The sequence below is a fragment of the Nothobranchius furzeri genome, chromosome 6 (assembly GCF_043380555.1).
Source record: "Nothobranchius furzeri strain GRZ-AD chromosome 6, NfurGRZ-RIMD1, whole genome shotgun sequence".
Classification (NCBI taxonomy): Eukaryota; Metazoa; Chordata; class Actinopteri; order Cyprinodontiformes; family Nothobranchiidae; genus Nothobranchius; species Nothobranchius furzeri.
This window is the reverse complement of record NC_091746.1, coordinates 60252124-60268300: the sequence shown is the minus strand read 5'-3', so window position 1 is coordinate 60268300 and position 16177 is coordinate 60252124. Positions and strand designations below refer to the sequence as shown.

The window sequence follows — 16177 nt, the reverse complement described above, 5'->3', positions numbered from 1 at the left end:
CTACCCAGCAAAAAAAAAAAAAAAAAAAAATCCTGTGCATCACTGACAACTGAAAATTAGCAAATCTCCTTGGTCCGAGGTTTTTGAAGGAATCGTTTTTGGTGCCCTTTATCTTCACTTTTGTGTTGTCGACAGGCCAAATCATAGAAAAATGTCTTTGTTTTGTCAGATATCTGGCGATATGTGTTCATGGCTTCAGAAACATGACCGAGTAAACCCCTGGAGGTTTTAGTGAAGAGAGTGCAGATTTGTCTTTTTTGTCAAACAAACATTTCAAACCTGCACAGCTTCCACAGGAAGAGAAACAATCTATAAAGTGTAATGACAGCAACATCTGGAACAATCGAAACGACCAAACTACTGTTTCATCCTGAAGATGCAATGCTGGTTACAATGGTTACACTGGTGCTACAGAGTTCATCCACACCCTGAACATGCTTTAAGAGGAAATTATTATTATGTTTAAACAACTCTGGTAATAATGAGGTGACAAAACAAAGACCGATGCCAACGCTAAAGGGAGGAGGAACAATCCGTCCCTTTGGTTGCACACCGTCTGTCTGGTAAATGTCTCAAATGTTTAAACAGTGAAAGAAATTCTGAACCTGCTCAGCAGATTGTTTGAAAATTGTGTTTTTCCATTTCAAATAATTAATTTCATTATCTAAAGCCCCCCCCCCCCCCCCCCCCAGGTTGCCTTCAGTTTAATCTACTATCCCCATGTCTCCGTCTCATCTCCATTTGTTAACTCACTCAACTACATCTGTGTAAATGTGCCATATGGTGCATGCTGGGATATAAATGAGCCCAACTCATTTGCAAAGTCATCATTTTTAAGTGTTGGTTTTTCTGGGTTTGATGGAGGGTTTTGTTTCATTTCACCTTATTCTTCTGCTGCAGGGCTCTGGATGGGGGCCACTGCATGGAGGCTTGTGCCAGGGGCAAATTCCTCTCAGGTGGCCAGTGTCACCTGTGTGACCACACCTGTGCCACATGTGTAGATGCAGGGTCTGCTAACTGCACCAGCTGTGACACAGGTAAGGAAGAAACAAACAATCCACGCTGCGTTTAGCAGATGGCTGATAAATGAACAGAAGCATTTCCTGAGGCTCTGTTGCGATGTTGTGTTGGGGAGATCTGCGGTTTGGGTCCAGGGAAAATTAATTTGTGGTTGTTCAAAGTGATCGCTTTATCCCGATGAATCATTTATGCCCTGATGTGCTGGTGTAGTCCAGCAGGATGATGTGTCTCATGACCTTCTCACCTACAGGATCTCAGCTTGGGTTTTGTTTTACTTCAATCATGATTACAAAAGGTTTTGAGTTGTAATCGTTCTATGTTTGACAAATAAAAAAAATACATGCTTAAGAAGAGTTGTTGCATTACATCCCTCTCACGTAAATAGATTTCATCAGTTGTACTCTTGACACTTCCAGTACCTTCCAGAATGAGTCGCTTCAGGGCTCTGCCACTTTAAAAAAACAGGCTGGAGCTGGCCACACCCACCCATCCCCCGCTCAAGCTACTATAAGCTGAGATGCTCCAATATCAGGGAGGGGTCACTATTCCGAGTCCTTTTCGATAATTGGTAATTAAATAAGCTAAACAGGAATTGAGACTTGTGGCAGCAACGTGCACCTTGTTTATTTCAAAATAAATGAAAAATCACCTGCACCTGCATCGTGCTTCTCTGAGTCAGAGGTCTCCAAAGCGCGTTATACTACAGTGAATCATTCAACCGTTCACACGCTGATGCTGGTGAGCTACAACATAGCTGTGCAAGGATAATGATTAATGGATGACTAACAGCTGGTTTTATGAGCTGATGAGACACAGATGTGACGGGCTGAGTAGAGCTGAGGTTGAAAAAAGAGCAAACTGATGTCCAAGCAAAAAAAAATTATGCTGACAATAAGATTCCTTAGCGATAGGGTGAGAAGTTGGGTCATCCTGGGAGGGGCTCAGAGTAGATCCGTTGTTCCTCCACATCAAGAGGAGCCCTTTAAGGTGGCTCGGGCGTCTGATTAGGATGCTTGTTGGATGCCTCCATGGGGAGGTTTTCCCAAGCACGTCCACTTAGGAGGAGACCTAAAGAAAGACCCAGTTGATGGAAGGAATATGTTTCCTGGCTGGCCAGGGAATGCCTTGGGATTCCCCAGAAGAGCTGGCCCAAGTGACTAGGAAGACGGAAGTCTCGTGGGCATCTCTGCTTAAGCTGCTCCCCCGTGACCCAACTCTGGATAATCGGAGCAAAATGGATAGATGGATGGTTGGACATCCATCCATCCATCCATCCATCCATCCATCCATTTTCTTTACCCGTGTATCCTCGCAGGATTGCGGGGGGCTGGAGCCTTTCTCCAGTCTATAGGCATGCAGGCGGTGTACACCCTAGACAGGTTGCCAGACCTTTGCAGGGACTTGGATATGTCTACAAAAAGGATGAATCAACAGATTAATTAAGACATGAACTGAATTAGTTTGGGAAAGGGAAAATTACTTTTGTGCTAATTCTGATGAGAATCTTCGAGTTATTCTGTCACCATATGCAGGTAACTGTTTTATTCAGCCCTTTATTCCTTTAATGTCAGTCTGTGGGTGTCTCCAGATAAGTTTGGGATGGAGCGTTACCTGCACAGAGCCCTATGTGTGGACGCCTGTCCCGAGGCCTTCTACCACACCTCAGAGATGACGTGTCAGCCCTGCTCAGAGAACTGTCACCTCTGCACCGGCCCTGACCACTGTCTAAAGTGCACCTCCTCCTACTACGTCTCTGATGGAGTGTGTGTGAAGCTGGAGTGTGGAGAAGGTACACTGTTGCAGCATCATAAATGACACGGTCTTGATGTAGCTGCTGTGTCTCTGCCCCCGTAGGCTCCCTTCTCACTCGTTTGTTCAGAGTTTTTGTCCTCGACATGTCTTTTGCACACATTTGGTCTCCTCTCTGTGATCTCAGGGGAGGTGGAGGATCCAGATTATGATGACTGCATGGCCTGCGAGGAAGGCTGCAAGAAGTGTGTTTTGTGTAAGTCACACTTCAGTAGCTGTAATGATGTTTTCCCAAACCGAAGTGCTGCCTAAAGAGGACATAGCTCTCGAGTCAGTGTGCCGAAGAGCATGTTCAGAGGGTCTTCCTGGCTAAAAGGAGAGCTGAGTTTTTTGTGTGCTTTCAACAGATAACCCCAGGCACTGCCTGTCCTGCATTGAGGGCTTTTACAAGTAAGGCCGTGTGCCTCCATGTCGCCTTGTGTGATTTCTGCCCTCGCTCTGCTTTTCGTTTCACCGCTCCACCTGAATAAAACAGAATTCTCCTTTCTTCTGAGAGAGCAGAGGGAATTCGTTTGTGTGTGTGTGTGTGTGTGTGTGTGTGTGTGTGTGTGTGTGTGTGTGTGTGTGTGTGTGTGTCTGTGTGTGTGTGTGTGTGTGACTGCAGGTATCAACAGTTGTCTTTATTATCAGCTTTCAGGACGGCTGCTACAAGTACTGCCCGGCCAAGACATACAGCGTGGAGGAGGACATGACCTGCGTCCCGTGTGAGGACAGCTGTGTGAGCTGTGATGAACATGAGTGCTACTGGTGTGAGACCGACTTCTTTTTACTGGGTAATAGTCTAGTTGAGTCTCTTTTTTTTTCATACTGGTTGATCTGTACTCAGGCAATAAAATATGTTTAAGTTGTTCAACAGAAGAAAAAAAAGTCACCTTTTTAAAACATTTTAAATTTATTTTATTGCTTTTATAAAAGGTGAGAAAGGTCCAATGTGACTTTTAAAAAATTCTAACATAAAAAGTTCATGTTTTCAACAAATGAATTCTAGATGAGAGGAATAAGAGTAATTAGATCCATAAAAACACTCTAGTGGCTGCATTATAACGTTAGCTTTAACTGACTCTGATGTTTCACTTGTCTCTCTGTCGGGACTTAAAAGCATGCAAATGAGCTGCAAACATTTAAAGGTGTGGGTGACTGAAAACCTCTTTTTATGTTTTTTCTGCAGGCTGAACATGAAAATAGTCTCCTACACATTTCTCCTACGTTAGCTTATGATGGTGATTTGAAATAATAATAATAATAATAATAATAATAATAATAATAATGGCGATAATAGTAATAATAATAATAATAATAATAATAATAGTAATAATAATAATAATAACAATAATAATAATAATAATAATGGTGATAATAATAATAATAATAATAATAATAATAATAATAATAATAATAATAATAATAATAATAACAATAATAATAATAATAATAATACATAGGTTTTATAAAGTGCTTTTATTAACTTCTCAAAGACGCTGTACAAATGAGGCCACAGTGGGTGATGGGGCAGGGGGGCTTTTCATTAACCCTGTAAAGCAGACGTGGGAAATCCCGGACCTAGCGGGTCGCTATCCAGCAGGTTTCAGTAGTTTCTCTACTTAGACACACCTGGTTTGAATCCGTTGGTGAATAACAGGCCGCTGCAGAGTCCGATGAGCTGCTGAACAGGTCATTCATCGAGGAATCAGGTGTGTTGTAGCAGAAAAATTTAAAACATGGATAGCGGCCCTCGAGGAGCAGGATTGCCCACTCCTGCTATCAAATGTCATTGTAGCACATTCTGGCTCAAGAAAATGATTTAAAAATATAAAAATGTTGTAAAGTATCCGTTTAAGGTTTAATTTAAAGCTTTTGTCTTGTTTACAATAAGACTAAAAATCTACACTGTTCTGTAGGAAAGAGTCATTTTCTTGCATCAAATGATGCAGATTTTTGATAACGCCTACAAATGTAGGTAACTTCACAAGTAGGAACCTGAATCCTGAATCCTCATTTAAAGAGTCCCGCTGATGTTGTGGCTCCAAACAGGACACGTGGAAAAAATGAGTCTTTCAGCCTTAAAGGTTGCAAACTTCTGATTTGAATCTCCTGAAGACATGATGAGATTTTTTACAGCATTTCAGTAAAAAAATAAATAAATAAAATAAAAAACATATTTATTAGTCTGTTAAATGTATATTGTCATCAAATAAAGGTCTTTGTCTTTGGGTTCAGTGAAGGGTCGCTTCCTCAGTGCTTTGAGTGCTTTCACACTTCAAACGTCTTGATCCCCAACTGATGCATCACATTTCATCGAGCTTCCTCTGGAGCAACAAAGGGCTTTCCTGTTTTTTCATTCTCACGTGCGCTGATCCTGTAAACACACTTTGATGTGCAAATCCTAAGCAGTTTTAAATATGTCAACTTTTCCAGGAATCGTGTTGCATAAATATTTGACTCTTATCTCACCAAACAGAATCTTCTCTCTCTCTCTTTCTTTTTTCTGCCTCACCCAGAGGGGGAGTGCGTCTCGGCCTGTCCAGACGGTTTCTACGGCAACGACGACACCAACGATTGTGAGGAGTGTCACTTGAATTGTGCTACATGCGGCGGCTTCGAGGATGACGATTGTTTGTCGTGCAATGAGGGGAAGATGCTGGAGAACGGGGAGTGTGTGGCCGTCAGAGAGGTCTGTCCTGTTCAGACCTTCCTCAGCGGTGAGACTAAGAAGTCATATTCCACTAATCCGACAGTCTGCGCTTAATGAAGCAGGGATTTGGGAACTTTCATGGGGGGCAGATGGAGGGTAATTGGTCTGTGTGCCACCATGCCTGAACCCTGTCCCAACTTAAGCACTCATAGCAGGAGGAACGTCGGACAGAAACACACAAAAATAATTGACTGTATGCACCGAACATTTTCTTCCCTTCTTGAACAGATTTTAAAGCAACAACGTTAGTTAGAGGCAGGATATCTTAATTATAGAAGTTTTAATAACTCTGCTAGAAGGGCAGAGGTTAGCACAGAGGTTCATAAGCAGCACGCAGAAAAAAGTTTTCCTTCAACTTTGAATCTTTGCTAGAAAAATAAACTTTAAGCGTAAGAAGAAACGTTATCTGGTGTTGGGAGAGAAGCCAGAGTTGTGGCTCTGAAACAAAAGTCTGAATGCTCAGTTTTAGGACTAATCTCAGTTTTGTTTGTTGTTTCTACTCTTAGGAAAACAGCTTGCTTTCAAAATGCTTCCAAGATAAAGACCACTCACATCTTTCTGCCAAAGTGATGAATTTTCTTGCAAATGTCTTAAAAAATTCTTCTTAGTCCAAAAATGAAGGTTTCCACAAATCTTATTCAAAAAATGTGGAGATGCCACGTTAGCGTTTCATGAAAGGAGCTCTCCTTGCTGCTGATGCTGTCTGCCGTCCTGAGCCCACCCTAAGCCAGCGATGTGTTCAGTGACGGCTCAGGGCTCAGCTCTCCTCTTTTGTGTGATTCCACCTTAATCACCATGTTGTCCCGCCAGATGGTGACGAGTGTGTGGACTGTCACCCTACTTGTGAATCCTGCTCCGGAGAAGAGGAAAACCAGTGCACCAAATGTGGAAAAGGTCTCTTCTAACTCCACCCCCGTTATTTTGGTTTGGTCACGTCTCGTTATTATTTTGTTTTTGCACGGAAGTGATGTTTACTGCTTGATGCTCCTCCTCCAGGGCGATTTCTGACTTTGCAGCAAACGTGTGTGTCTAAGTGTCCAGCGGGCTCCTTCGCCAGTCAGCGGAGCGGCGTGTGTGAGGCTTGCCCGCGGGGCTGCTTGCAGTGTCTTGATGCTCAGCACTGCAGTCGATGCGAGACCTCTCGCAAAGTGCAAATGTTCCTGCAGAATGGACAGTGTGTTAAAGACTGTGTCAGGTCAGAGGTCAATCCCACTAGAGTTTCCCCTTTTTTTCAGGTTTCTTGACTCATTTATTTGTGCTCACCTGCTGTATTCCAGTTCTTTTTGGCAGGTCCTTATTCTCTGCCTGCAGGGGAAAATAAGGATGCTGTAATTGCATCTCCTGAACATCACACACAGTGTTTCAGGCAGAGGGAAAATAGGATGTGTTTTTGAGCCATTAAACTGTGACACCGTCTCCATCAGCACTGACAGGACTATTTAACATTTTTTGAACGTGTGGTTGTTATCGCAGTCTTTTTCTACTCTCTGCCAAACACTTAAGATCTGCAGAATTGTCTGGATGAAACATTAGCTGTCCTTTTTTATGGAGAAGCAGAAACACAGAGCATTTCCATTAGATTGTTTACCCCAGTGGCACTCATAACAGCCCATTTGATCATTTTCTCTGTCGATAATAGAAAAATAAATGCAATTATAATTGCCCTCCTGTTATGACAATGTTATAATTTTTATGCATCGTCTCAAATTTGAATATAATTATGTTTTTCTGCTAATTTCAGCAAAAAAAAAAGAAAATCTGATTGTTGGACATAAAACCTGGGTTGCTTCACGGAGCTGACCTGATTGTCGATGCGTTTTCTGAACTGGGTTTTCATCTGAACAGGGGTTACCCTGCGGGTCAGATGTGTCACAGCTGTGCAGCCGGCTGTTCCTCTTGTGAGAAGAACGCTACTCACTGCCTGACGTGTGACAAGCCTTTCCTCCTGCACGAGCACCAGTGCGTGGACGAGTGTCCTTCAGCACACACTGTCCAGGACAGGAAGTGCCAACAGTGTCCCACAGCCTGTCGGGAGTGTACCCCACTCGGGAAGTGCTCAGGTACAGAGAAGTAATTCAAACCTGGACAATAAAACCCCACTCACTGAACAAACATCTAAAATGCAGTAATAAAATTAGATGCTGTAGTGTGCAAACCACTTATACTTTGGAAATGGTGCAAAGGTAACATCTGATATGTTAAAGTGTATAATGTGATTCCTGCTTTAGATTAAAAAAATAAGAAAAGCATGGATGGGTTTTGTGTGACCAACACATTCTCACACCCGAAGCGGCTAAAACTGACGAAGGGTGGCCAAGCGTTTGTTTCCGACGCGTTGGGAGCTCCAATGAGTCGGGAGGCGACGTGCTGTGCCAGAGGATCGCTTTCCGTTGCTCGCGGTAAAAGAAAGATTTTAGCGAATTGTGACCTTTACCCTCTTGCAATTTCACCTTCCCCTCACCCCCATCCCAACCTTAACCCACTTGCACATGCAAAAATGTGTTTCTTGTTGTATCATTCCTCTCAAACACGGGGTTGAGGTTAGGACGGGGTTAGGGGAAGGATAAATCGATAGAGGTTAGAGGTTACATGTCGGTGGAATGTCCGTTTTACCGCAGGCATCGGAAAGCGCATCGCCTCCCGACGCGGTGGGGCTCTCAACGCGTCGGAATCGAACGCTTGGTCACCCTTCGTCAGTTTCAGCCGCTTCAGGTGTGAAAATGTGTTGTGATTTAAGTATGACAGTAAAAGGTAAATGGCCTGTATTTGATACAGTGCCTTCTAGAGTCCTGGAACCCCCCAAGGTGCTTTACACACCCTGGTGATGATGAGCTACAATGTAGCCACAGCTGCTTTGGGGCGCACTGACAGAGGCAAGCCTGCCGTACACTGGTGCCTCCGGTCCCTCTGACCACCACCAGCAGGCAAGGGGGGTTAAGTGTCTTACCCAAGGACACAATGACAGCGACAGACTGAGCGGGGCTTGAACCTGCAACCTTCCGATTACAGAGCGAGCACTTGACTCTTTTGCCACCGTCGCTAGATTTGAAATACTTCTGTTTGTTTGGCAAAACTGATCTAACTTGAATTAAAGTAGTTGCCAAATTTTGCACGAATAACGTTTAAAGAGTAAGTTCACTGAGAAACCATTTTTTACTCATTAATTTAGAAAATAATCATCACTCTGAGGTTGCCGGAGCTTCCCCCCATGAGAACGACTTAAGTATGTGTGATATGTGATGTTAGTTTCCTAAAATGATTTAGTTTTCCTTTATTATGAGGGCAATCTTGCATGCATTAGCGTCATTTAAATCATTAGCAGAAACGATGAGTTAGATTGTATTGTATATTGCATTTTGGTAAAAAAAAATATAAAAAGCAAATATTGACTGCTTTTTTTAACATACTTTTAAAGATTACAATAATATTAGTCTACATTTTTTATTTAAAACGTGATCATGTTTGATCTTTATTTCAAACATCCTCATGAATTTTTAGTTTAGCTGAACATCCTTCTACTTGCTGAATAGACTGACAGGTTTTCCACCAGTCAGCTGACCTGCAGGCTATGAGGTAGATGCAAAACCTGCTCATGATTTTTATCAGTTGCCAAAAGGGAAGTCCAAAGAAAGAGACCACGCCATGCAACAAACTCAAAGGCTTGTTTTTAAATGTATGAAGTGAAAATAAGGAAATGCAGTTTTGGTTTAACGATGCCATCCTGGACACTCGTGAATTTGGTTGTTCTGCTTTAAAACTGGTGTTGTTGATTTAGTTCCTTTTGCATCTGACATCATTATGACAGAATTCTGTCTCACCTGGCATTTAAAACAGTTTGCCTTGTGAATTTGGTGCTAAGCGTGAGATAGTGGGATCAGTAATGCAGTGAATAATTGGTGGATTTGAGCCGGTTTTATGAGGTGGTGTTCCTCCATGTGGTTTTTGCAGGCTGTGAGGAGAACCACTTCCTCCAAGAGGACTTGTGTGTTCCCAGCTGTGCCGAGAGGTTCTTTGAGGACGCCGAGCGAGGAGAGTGTTTGCGTTGCCATGCTGACTGTGCTTTATGCAACGGCCCGAGCAGCAGCGACTGTGATGCCTGCATCGACCCTGAGGCCACGCTGCACAGAGGAGCCTGCTCTGCTCCCTGCCCCTCCCACCAGTACAGGGACTCGACAACGGGAGAGTGTAAAGGTAACTCACACATCAAATAGAGCTAAATATAAGACAGAACCTTTGTTATCTTTTTGGATTTTTTAGTGAAACATTGATTTTTTTCCTTTTTATGGAGCAAACTAGCGGCATTAAAAAGCGCTCGCCTAATTTAAACCAAGTGACTCAAAGTATGACAAAGTCTCTGAAACTGCTGCAGTGTTTTCACTCCCATCCGGCGCCCTTCATGCATTTTCTCAATTATATTTTCTACTTTGCCTCAGAGTGTTTCTTAACTTCAGCTCAGACTAAAATAGCAGCGCTTTTCCAATGGTTAACAGGCAGCTGTCAAACGCTGCTACTGCACAGCGACGCCAGCGACAGTTCCCTGGAGAAAGACGCACCGCTCTGGTTTTGTTTTTCAAAAAGAAAAAAAAAACACAGAAGATGCTGTGTGTGTGTGTGTGTGTGTGTGTGTGTGTGTGTGTGTGTGTGTGTGTGTGTGTGTGTGTGTGTGTGTGTGTGTGTGTGTGTCACAGAATATGTTGTAAGGGTGTTCCTGCTTTAGTTGCTGCTGAAAGCAGCAGCCAGTAGTAAGATGTTTAAAAAAGAAATGCTGCTAAATCAAGTCTGCTATTGCTACAAAAAATATTGGAGATTACCCAGTGAAATGCGAATTTTAAACAAGTGCACTACTTGGTGTATTTATGGTTGGTTTATAAATGTGGTGCAGTCATAATATAATATTGTTTGTTTTTCAGAATGTGATGAGTCATGTCTCACATGCACTGGGCCCACCATGGGCTCATGCACCAGCTGCAGAGAGGGCGAGAGGCTGGATGACTACAGTCACTGTGTACCATCAGCCTACATGTGTTCACCTCACCAGTATGCAGACCAGGATGGGGAATGCCACTCTTGTCACAAATACTGCCACAGGTGTTCAGGTCCCGGGAAAGCCCACTGCCTCACCTGCAATCAGGGACATCTTCTGATGAGTGAGTAAAGTTAGGCTTTTCAGTTGCAACCATTTTTCATGCTCCTTAAGCATGTGCGTGTGTGCGTGTGTGTGTGTGTGTGTGTGTGTGTGTGCGTGCATGCGTGCGTGTGTGTGTGTGTGTGTGTGTGTGTGTGTGTGTGTGTGTGTGTGTGTGTGTGTGTGTGTGTGTGTGTTGTACAGACGGAAGCTGCGTAGATGGCTGCCCAACAGGTTATTATGCGGAGGAGTCTAAACAGAGATGTGAGCCATGCCATGCTTCCTGCCACTCCTGTGTTGGGAAGCAGAGCCAACAGTGTCTCACCTGCAAAGCCCACCTTTTCCAAGAGGCCAAGGAGTGTGTGGAGACCTGCCGACACAGGTAGTCTAACTTGATCACTAGTCATTTGTTCACTTACTGATAAGATCTGAAGAAGTGGCAACATTTACGTTAAATGAAAATAAAATAAAAAAATAAAAGACGTATTGCTTACATTATTCCAGTGTTGCAAACGTTACTTCAAAAAAGTTATTTGTTATAGTTACTGATTACTTTGTCAAAAAAGTAACTCAGTAACTTACTGAGTTACAAGATTATAAAAGTAACTAATTACCAAGAAGAATAACAATTTCAGTACTTTTTTTCATTAAAGAATGCAAGAAAAATGGGTTCCTCTCTTAATCAAACTTACTTCATTTACTATAAAGTCCTACAACACTGAAATATAAATGAATAATGACTGGATCATAATAAAATGTTTGTCCAAACGTTTTTTATGAAATAAATTACTGAAATAAATGTCAATTAGCACAGTATTCAAATTTTTCCAGCTTCACATAATTGTATGTTTTTAGTAGCATTTCCGTTGCTGGTAATCTAGTAAAGGTTACATAAATAAATAAATAAATACAAATCATTTTAAATTACACTAGAAGAGGCACAAATCTTATGGAGGACTTAAATTTACTAACTTGGGTCAGAACCAAACACAGAAGAGCTGAAGCTGGGTGGTAAACACACACAGGTAGTTCTAATAACACCTGAGCGCCCATGACGTTTGAGACTGATGGAACCAGTGTTACAGCGGGACTAAAGAGATGATCAGAAACACGTTACAGCTGGATGATGTAGGAAGGTAGAAGAAGAAGTCTGAGCAGTGAACAGGTGAGCAGACCTTCAGGATGTCCTGCTGTCACACCAAGAAGGGCACGGCTGTAGATTCCCACCTGCAGGAGCGAATCTGCGGGTCTGCAGCCGTAGATGTTCATCACATCTTCCTCATTCTTCACGGGCCGTGACGCTCTTGGATGAAAACATCCACCTCTTTAGCTCCCATTAGCTGATGCGGGCTTCAACACATTGCACTGCTGAGTTAGTAACGCACACATTTTATCAGTAACGGAAATGGGGTTATGATAAAAGAAGACAGTAATTAATTAGATTACTCATTACTGAAACAAATATTTTAATTTTAAAATAAAATGCATTTTTTCCATCACTGATTATATCACAGTACATGATGAGACAATCACTTTCACGGATTTCTGAAAATCATACATAATTTCTGAAAGGAAAAAACTCCTGAAAGATACTTCAATACACAACCTAGCACAGGTTTTACCATGAACTGCTGACAATTTTGGCGTAAGGGCATGAAGGGGAAATTAGGAAAGCCAGTCAGATCTACGTCATACTAAAAATTAACATTCATGGACTCACCCATTTTGGTTCACGACGAGAAAAGCTGTTGCTGTTTTAGCGTCCAGGGGAGAGAAAAGAAAGTCTAGTAGAAGCTAACCGTTAACATTAGCAACTCCACCACACGGCAGAACTCTTCCAGGCTTATTAGTGGAGATAAAACATCAATGCTGCAAAGCGAATGGAGTCAGTGGAAGAGTTGCATTGCTGGTGGCCAGTCAGAGGCGAGATGTCCGAATATAATGAATGTTAATGAGTAAGACTCCAAATCTTGACATTTCCTGCCCCCTACTACTTCGGCCAACTTCAACTTCCTGAAACTGGAGCGCCGGAGCTCTTTTTCTCCACAAAGATTGCAAGACATTCATTCATATTTGAGACCGCTGCCAATGTTTTGAAATAACAAGCGAATGAGAGCTTTCACAAAGGTTCACACAGTGTGGTTTTATAAACCTTTATACTAATGTTAATTGTGCCTTACAAATTGAATTAAATGGATACCATGCAACTTTTTCATATTTTTCAAGAATTTTCTTTAACCAGTTCATGCTAAAATGACCCTTTACAAGGTTAATGAAATGTCACTCAGACCCCCACCTCCTCCCGTAGCCAGAATATTAACATTTGCAACTTCAGAGTAGTGGGCCGCCTCCTATTGGACTGACATACTTGACGCTGCTTTTCTGTGTGTTTTAAATCACAAACACAGCTGATTTGTTTAAATTAGTGGTGAAGCACTCCTGTAGACACTAAGGAAGGCTGAAGATACATTTCAGCTGTTAGATTAAGGTGTTAAAAAGACAAATGCACAGCGAGGAGACACGTTTTGATTTTGGTTCTAATAAATGGACACTAGGGGGTGCCACAACTGCCAAGTGTGCCATTAAACTCCATGGTTCTTTAACTCATTCACTGCCAGCCTAATCAGTAAAGCCCTTTGCTGCCAGCCTTTTTCAGCGTTTTACTGTTTTTTAAGAGTCACAGAACGTTGCGTGCTAGGATGATGTCAACGCCAAAACTACCAAAACAAAGAGGAGACTCACGTCTTACATCAGGAAGAGTCTGCGCGTTTCGAGCTTTATCCGATCTTCCATAATCTGTTGTCAAATTATGATCGGCAGAAGCTTTTCCGGTTCATGCCTCACTTTTTTTACAGCAGCGGCCCAAAACGTGGATTTTATGCTTCTTGATCATGTGACGTGTGATGTACGTGGATGAAGATCGGCTTTAGAGCTGGGGTCTTGGTTCTCATGGTGCGGGGGCTCTTTCCGATGCCCACACAGTAAAACTTTTCAAACGGTTGGATTTAAAATGACAACTTTTGCCGTCAGTGGCAGTTAATGAGTTAAAGAAGTAGAAATCAGCAGCAGCAACACTTATGGTGCTTCAGGGGTTGAGTCAAGTAGGTTTATAAAACAGAGTTCACAGATTGAAGTATAGGACATTTTTAAATAACATTTTAAAACAGCTGCTAGAACTCTCCCTGTTCACTCTGGCAGAAATAGGAAGAGATCCACAGATGTTTGTATCATGTATACTGTACTGTACATATATATATATATATATATATATATATATATATATATATATATATATATATATATATATATATATATATATATATATATATATATATATATGTATATATATCTATGTGTATATATATATATATATATATATATATATATATATATATATATATATATATATATGTATATATATGTATATATATATATATATATATATATATATATATATATATATACACACACACACACAAACACACACACACAAACATTATACAAACCTCATTATTTGTTCTTTGTGTGCACATTAGATGAGTAGAATGACAACAATGCACTTTTATCCTCAGCTGAGCTGAAAATACTCTTTAGCTCATTGGTCCTGTTGAATGTAAGCTCTATTTCACCAAACTGAGGCCGATCAGCTCTTTTTACCGGGCCAGACAGTAATTATTTTTGACTTTTCGACAGAATCACAAATTAAAGTAGCTGAAATCTTCTGTAACAAAGGTTCAGCCTGGACTCATAATGTCATGATGGACTCTGGGGTACAGCTGGACAAGTTTTGAGACACAAACTAAATTAGCTGGAGATTTAAAAAGCCCTTCATGAGGCCCAGTGCAGTAACTGAGGAAGATAAATTAATGTGCCGTAAAATTGACGAGTGGTTAAATACTCGAGGGAAAGCAAACAGAATATAGATGATTGGTAAGTCATCCTGAGCCGCATGTAAACAGCTCATTTATGGGCGGAGGTGTTTAGCTGGGACTGCAGCCCCTCCCCTTATCCGTGTCATCGGCTGGTCGTGTCAGATCTATGGTGAGCTGTACGTGTGTAACTACATGTGAGGCTGTGAAAGGGAATTTCCTGTGAGAATGGACAACAGTCTAATCTCCTTTAATTTAATTGAATTTAATCTATCATTACTTCCACCACCTGTCCTCTAGTCACTATGGAAACGCCGTCTCCAGGACGTGTGAAAAGTGTGACCCAAGTTGTGCGGAATGCTCTGACGGAGGGGAGGATGGCTGCCTGAGCTGTGTTCCAGGTCTCGTCTACTTGAGGACAGAAGGCCGCTGCCTCCCATCATGCCCTGAGGGGTACTACCATGACTCCGCCCAACACACCTGTGAGTCCTGCCATGTCAGCTGCAAGACATGCTCAGGTACGAGAGGTTTACAGATAATTTCACTTTATATTTAACAAACTAAGAGCCATTTTCCATTGACACCCCCCCCCCCCCCCCCCTGCTAAAGAAGCTAAGTATTTCCATGAATGTGTGGACAGTTCAGCCAAGACTTTCTCTGTCCACACATGCATCTCACAGCTGGAGCTGGGAGAGAGGAAATGTCTGTGCAGAGAACAGAGCAGGCAGAAGAATGTTCTGGAAAATGCGGTTGTCAGAATGTAGAAACTTGGAGAGAGAGCATCTTTATGATTGTTTTTGTGTTCACACCATTGTCACCATATTAGTGAGAGAGTGGAGAGGAAGAGACAGGTGAGGAACTCTCAAGAGAACACAGTAACTGATCATTAGATTAGCTGTGAAGTTTGCACACTGATGCTTGCTTAGATTCGTCTTGGGGTCTGGCTGGAGGTCTCAGGGAGGAGTGTGGAATTACCTGCATTTCCAGCCGCAAATACGTGTGTGTGTGTGTGTGTGTGTGTGTGTGTGTGTGTGTGTGTGTGTGTGTGTGTGTGTGTGTGTGTGTGTGTGTGTGTGTGTGTGTGTGTGTGTGTGTGTGTGTGTGTGTGTGTGTGTGTGTGTGTGTGTGTGTGTGTGTGTGTGTGTGTGTGTGTGTGTGTGTGAAAAACATCTCAAAACAGTGACTCTGCAAGATGTCAGAATGAGGTAGAGAGGCGCCTCTCCGGGTTTTCCAGAGGGATGATTCCAGAGCTAACTTTAGCTTGGCTTTCCTGAGAGGAAGAGCTAAGCTAACTGCTTACACTGCTCCAGATGAATTCAGGTGTCAGTACTAGTGGTCCTTTCAGGCTCTGGTTTAATACATTAGTGCTGAATGTGGTGAGTACAAAGCCAAATGTATTTTATAACAGAAGAAGACGTAGCTCTGAAGGTCCACAGCAAAAATAGTTGTAGTTTCATAATGCGAGATTGAAGGTTTGGACTTTATAGAACTCATTTCTCTCTCAGAATATACAAAGCTGTGTGAAGCTAAACATGTTGTTGACACAACCTGCATGTCTGACGCCAATTTGGTCAGATATACGTAAGCTGTTATCTCACTGGGCTGTGACTGTTGATAAATCACAAACAGCTGAAGTCCCTTAATTCTTCCTGGCAAAAATTC

At 42.2% G+C, this 16177-nt stretch overlaps 2 protein-coding genes across 2 annotated transcripts in view; one reads left to right on the top strand and one right to left on the bottom strand.

Annotated features, from left to right (window-relative positions):
* LOC107373312 (homeodomain-interacting protein kinase 4-like) overlaps positions 1 to 16177 on the bottom strand; it is a 745746-nt gene that overhangs the window by 275339 nt on the left and 454230 nt on the right. The gene's annotated exons all lie outside the window — the stretch shown is intronic.
* pcsk5a (proprotein convertase subtilisin/kexin type 5a) overlaps positions 1 to 16177 on the top strand; it is a 40360-nt gene that overhangs the window by 20084 nt on the left and 4099 nt on the right. Inside the window, exons 22-34 of the mRNA XM_070552396.1 lie at positions 901 to 1037; positions 2609 to 2809; positions 2957 to 3025; positions 3177 to 3219; positions 3460 to 3602; positions 5328 to 5528; positions 6332 to 6415; positions 6518 to 6716; positions 7367 to 7581; positions 9470 to 9712; positions 10432 to 10668; positions 10851 to 11028; positions 14816 to 15033. Of these exons, the coding sequence (XP_070408497.1) occupies positions 901 to 1037; positions 2609 to 2809; positions 2957 to 3025; positions 3177 to 3219; positions 3460 to 3602; positions 5328 to 5528; positions 6332 to 6415; positions 6518 to 6716; positions 7367 to 7581; positions 9470 to 9712; positions 10432 to 10668; positions 10851 to 11028; positions 14816 to 15033 (2168 nt within the window). The remainder of the gene's footprint in view (positions 1 to 900; positions 1038 to 2608; positions 2810 to 2956; positions 3026 to 3176; positions 3220 to 3459; positions 3603 to 5327; positions 5529 to 6331; positions 6416 to 6517; positions 6717 to 7366; positions 7582 to 9469; positions 9713 to 10431; positions 10669 to 10850; positions 11029 to 14815; positions 15034 to 16177) is intronic.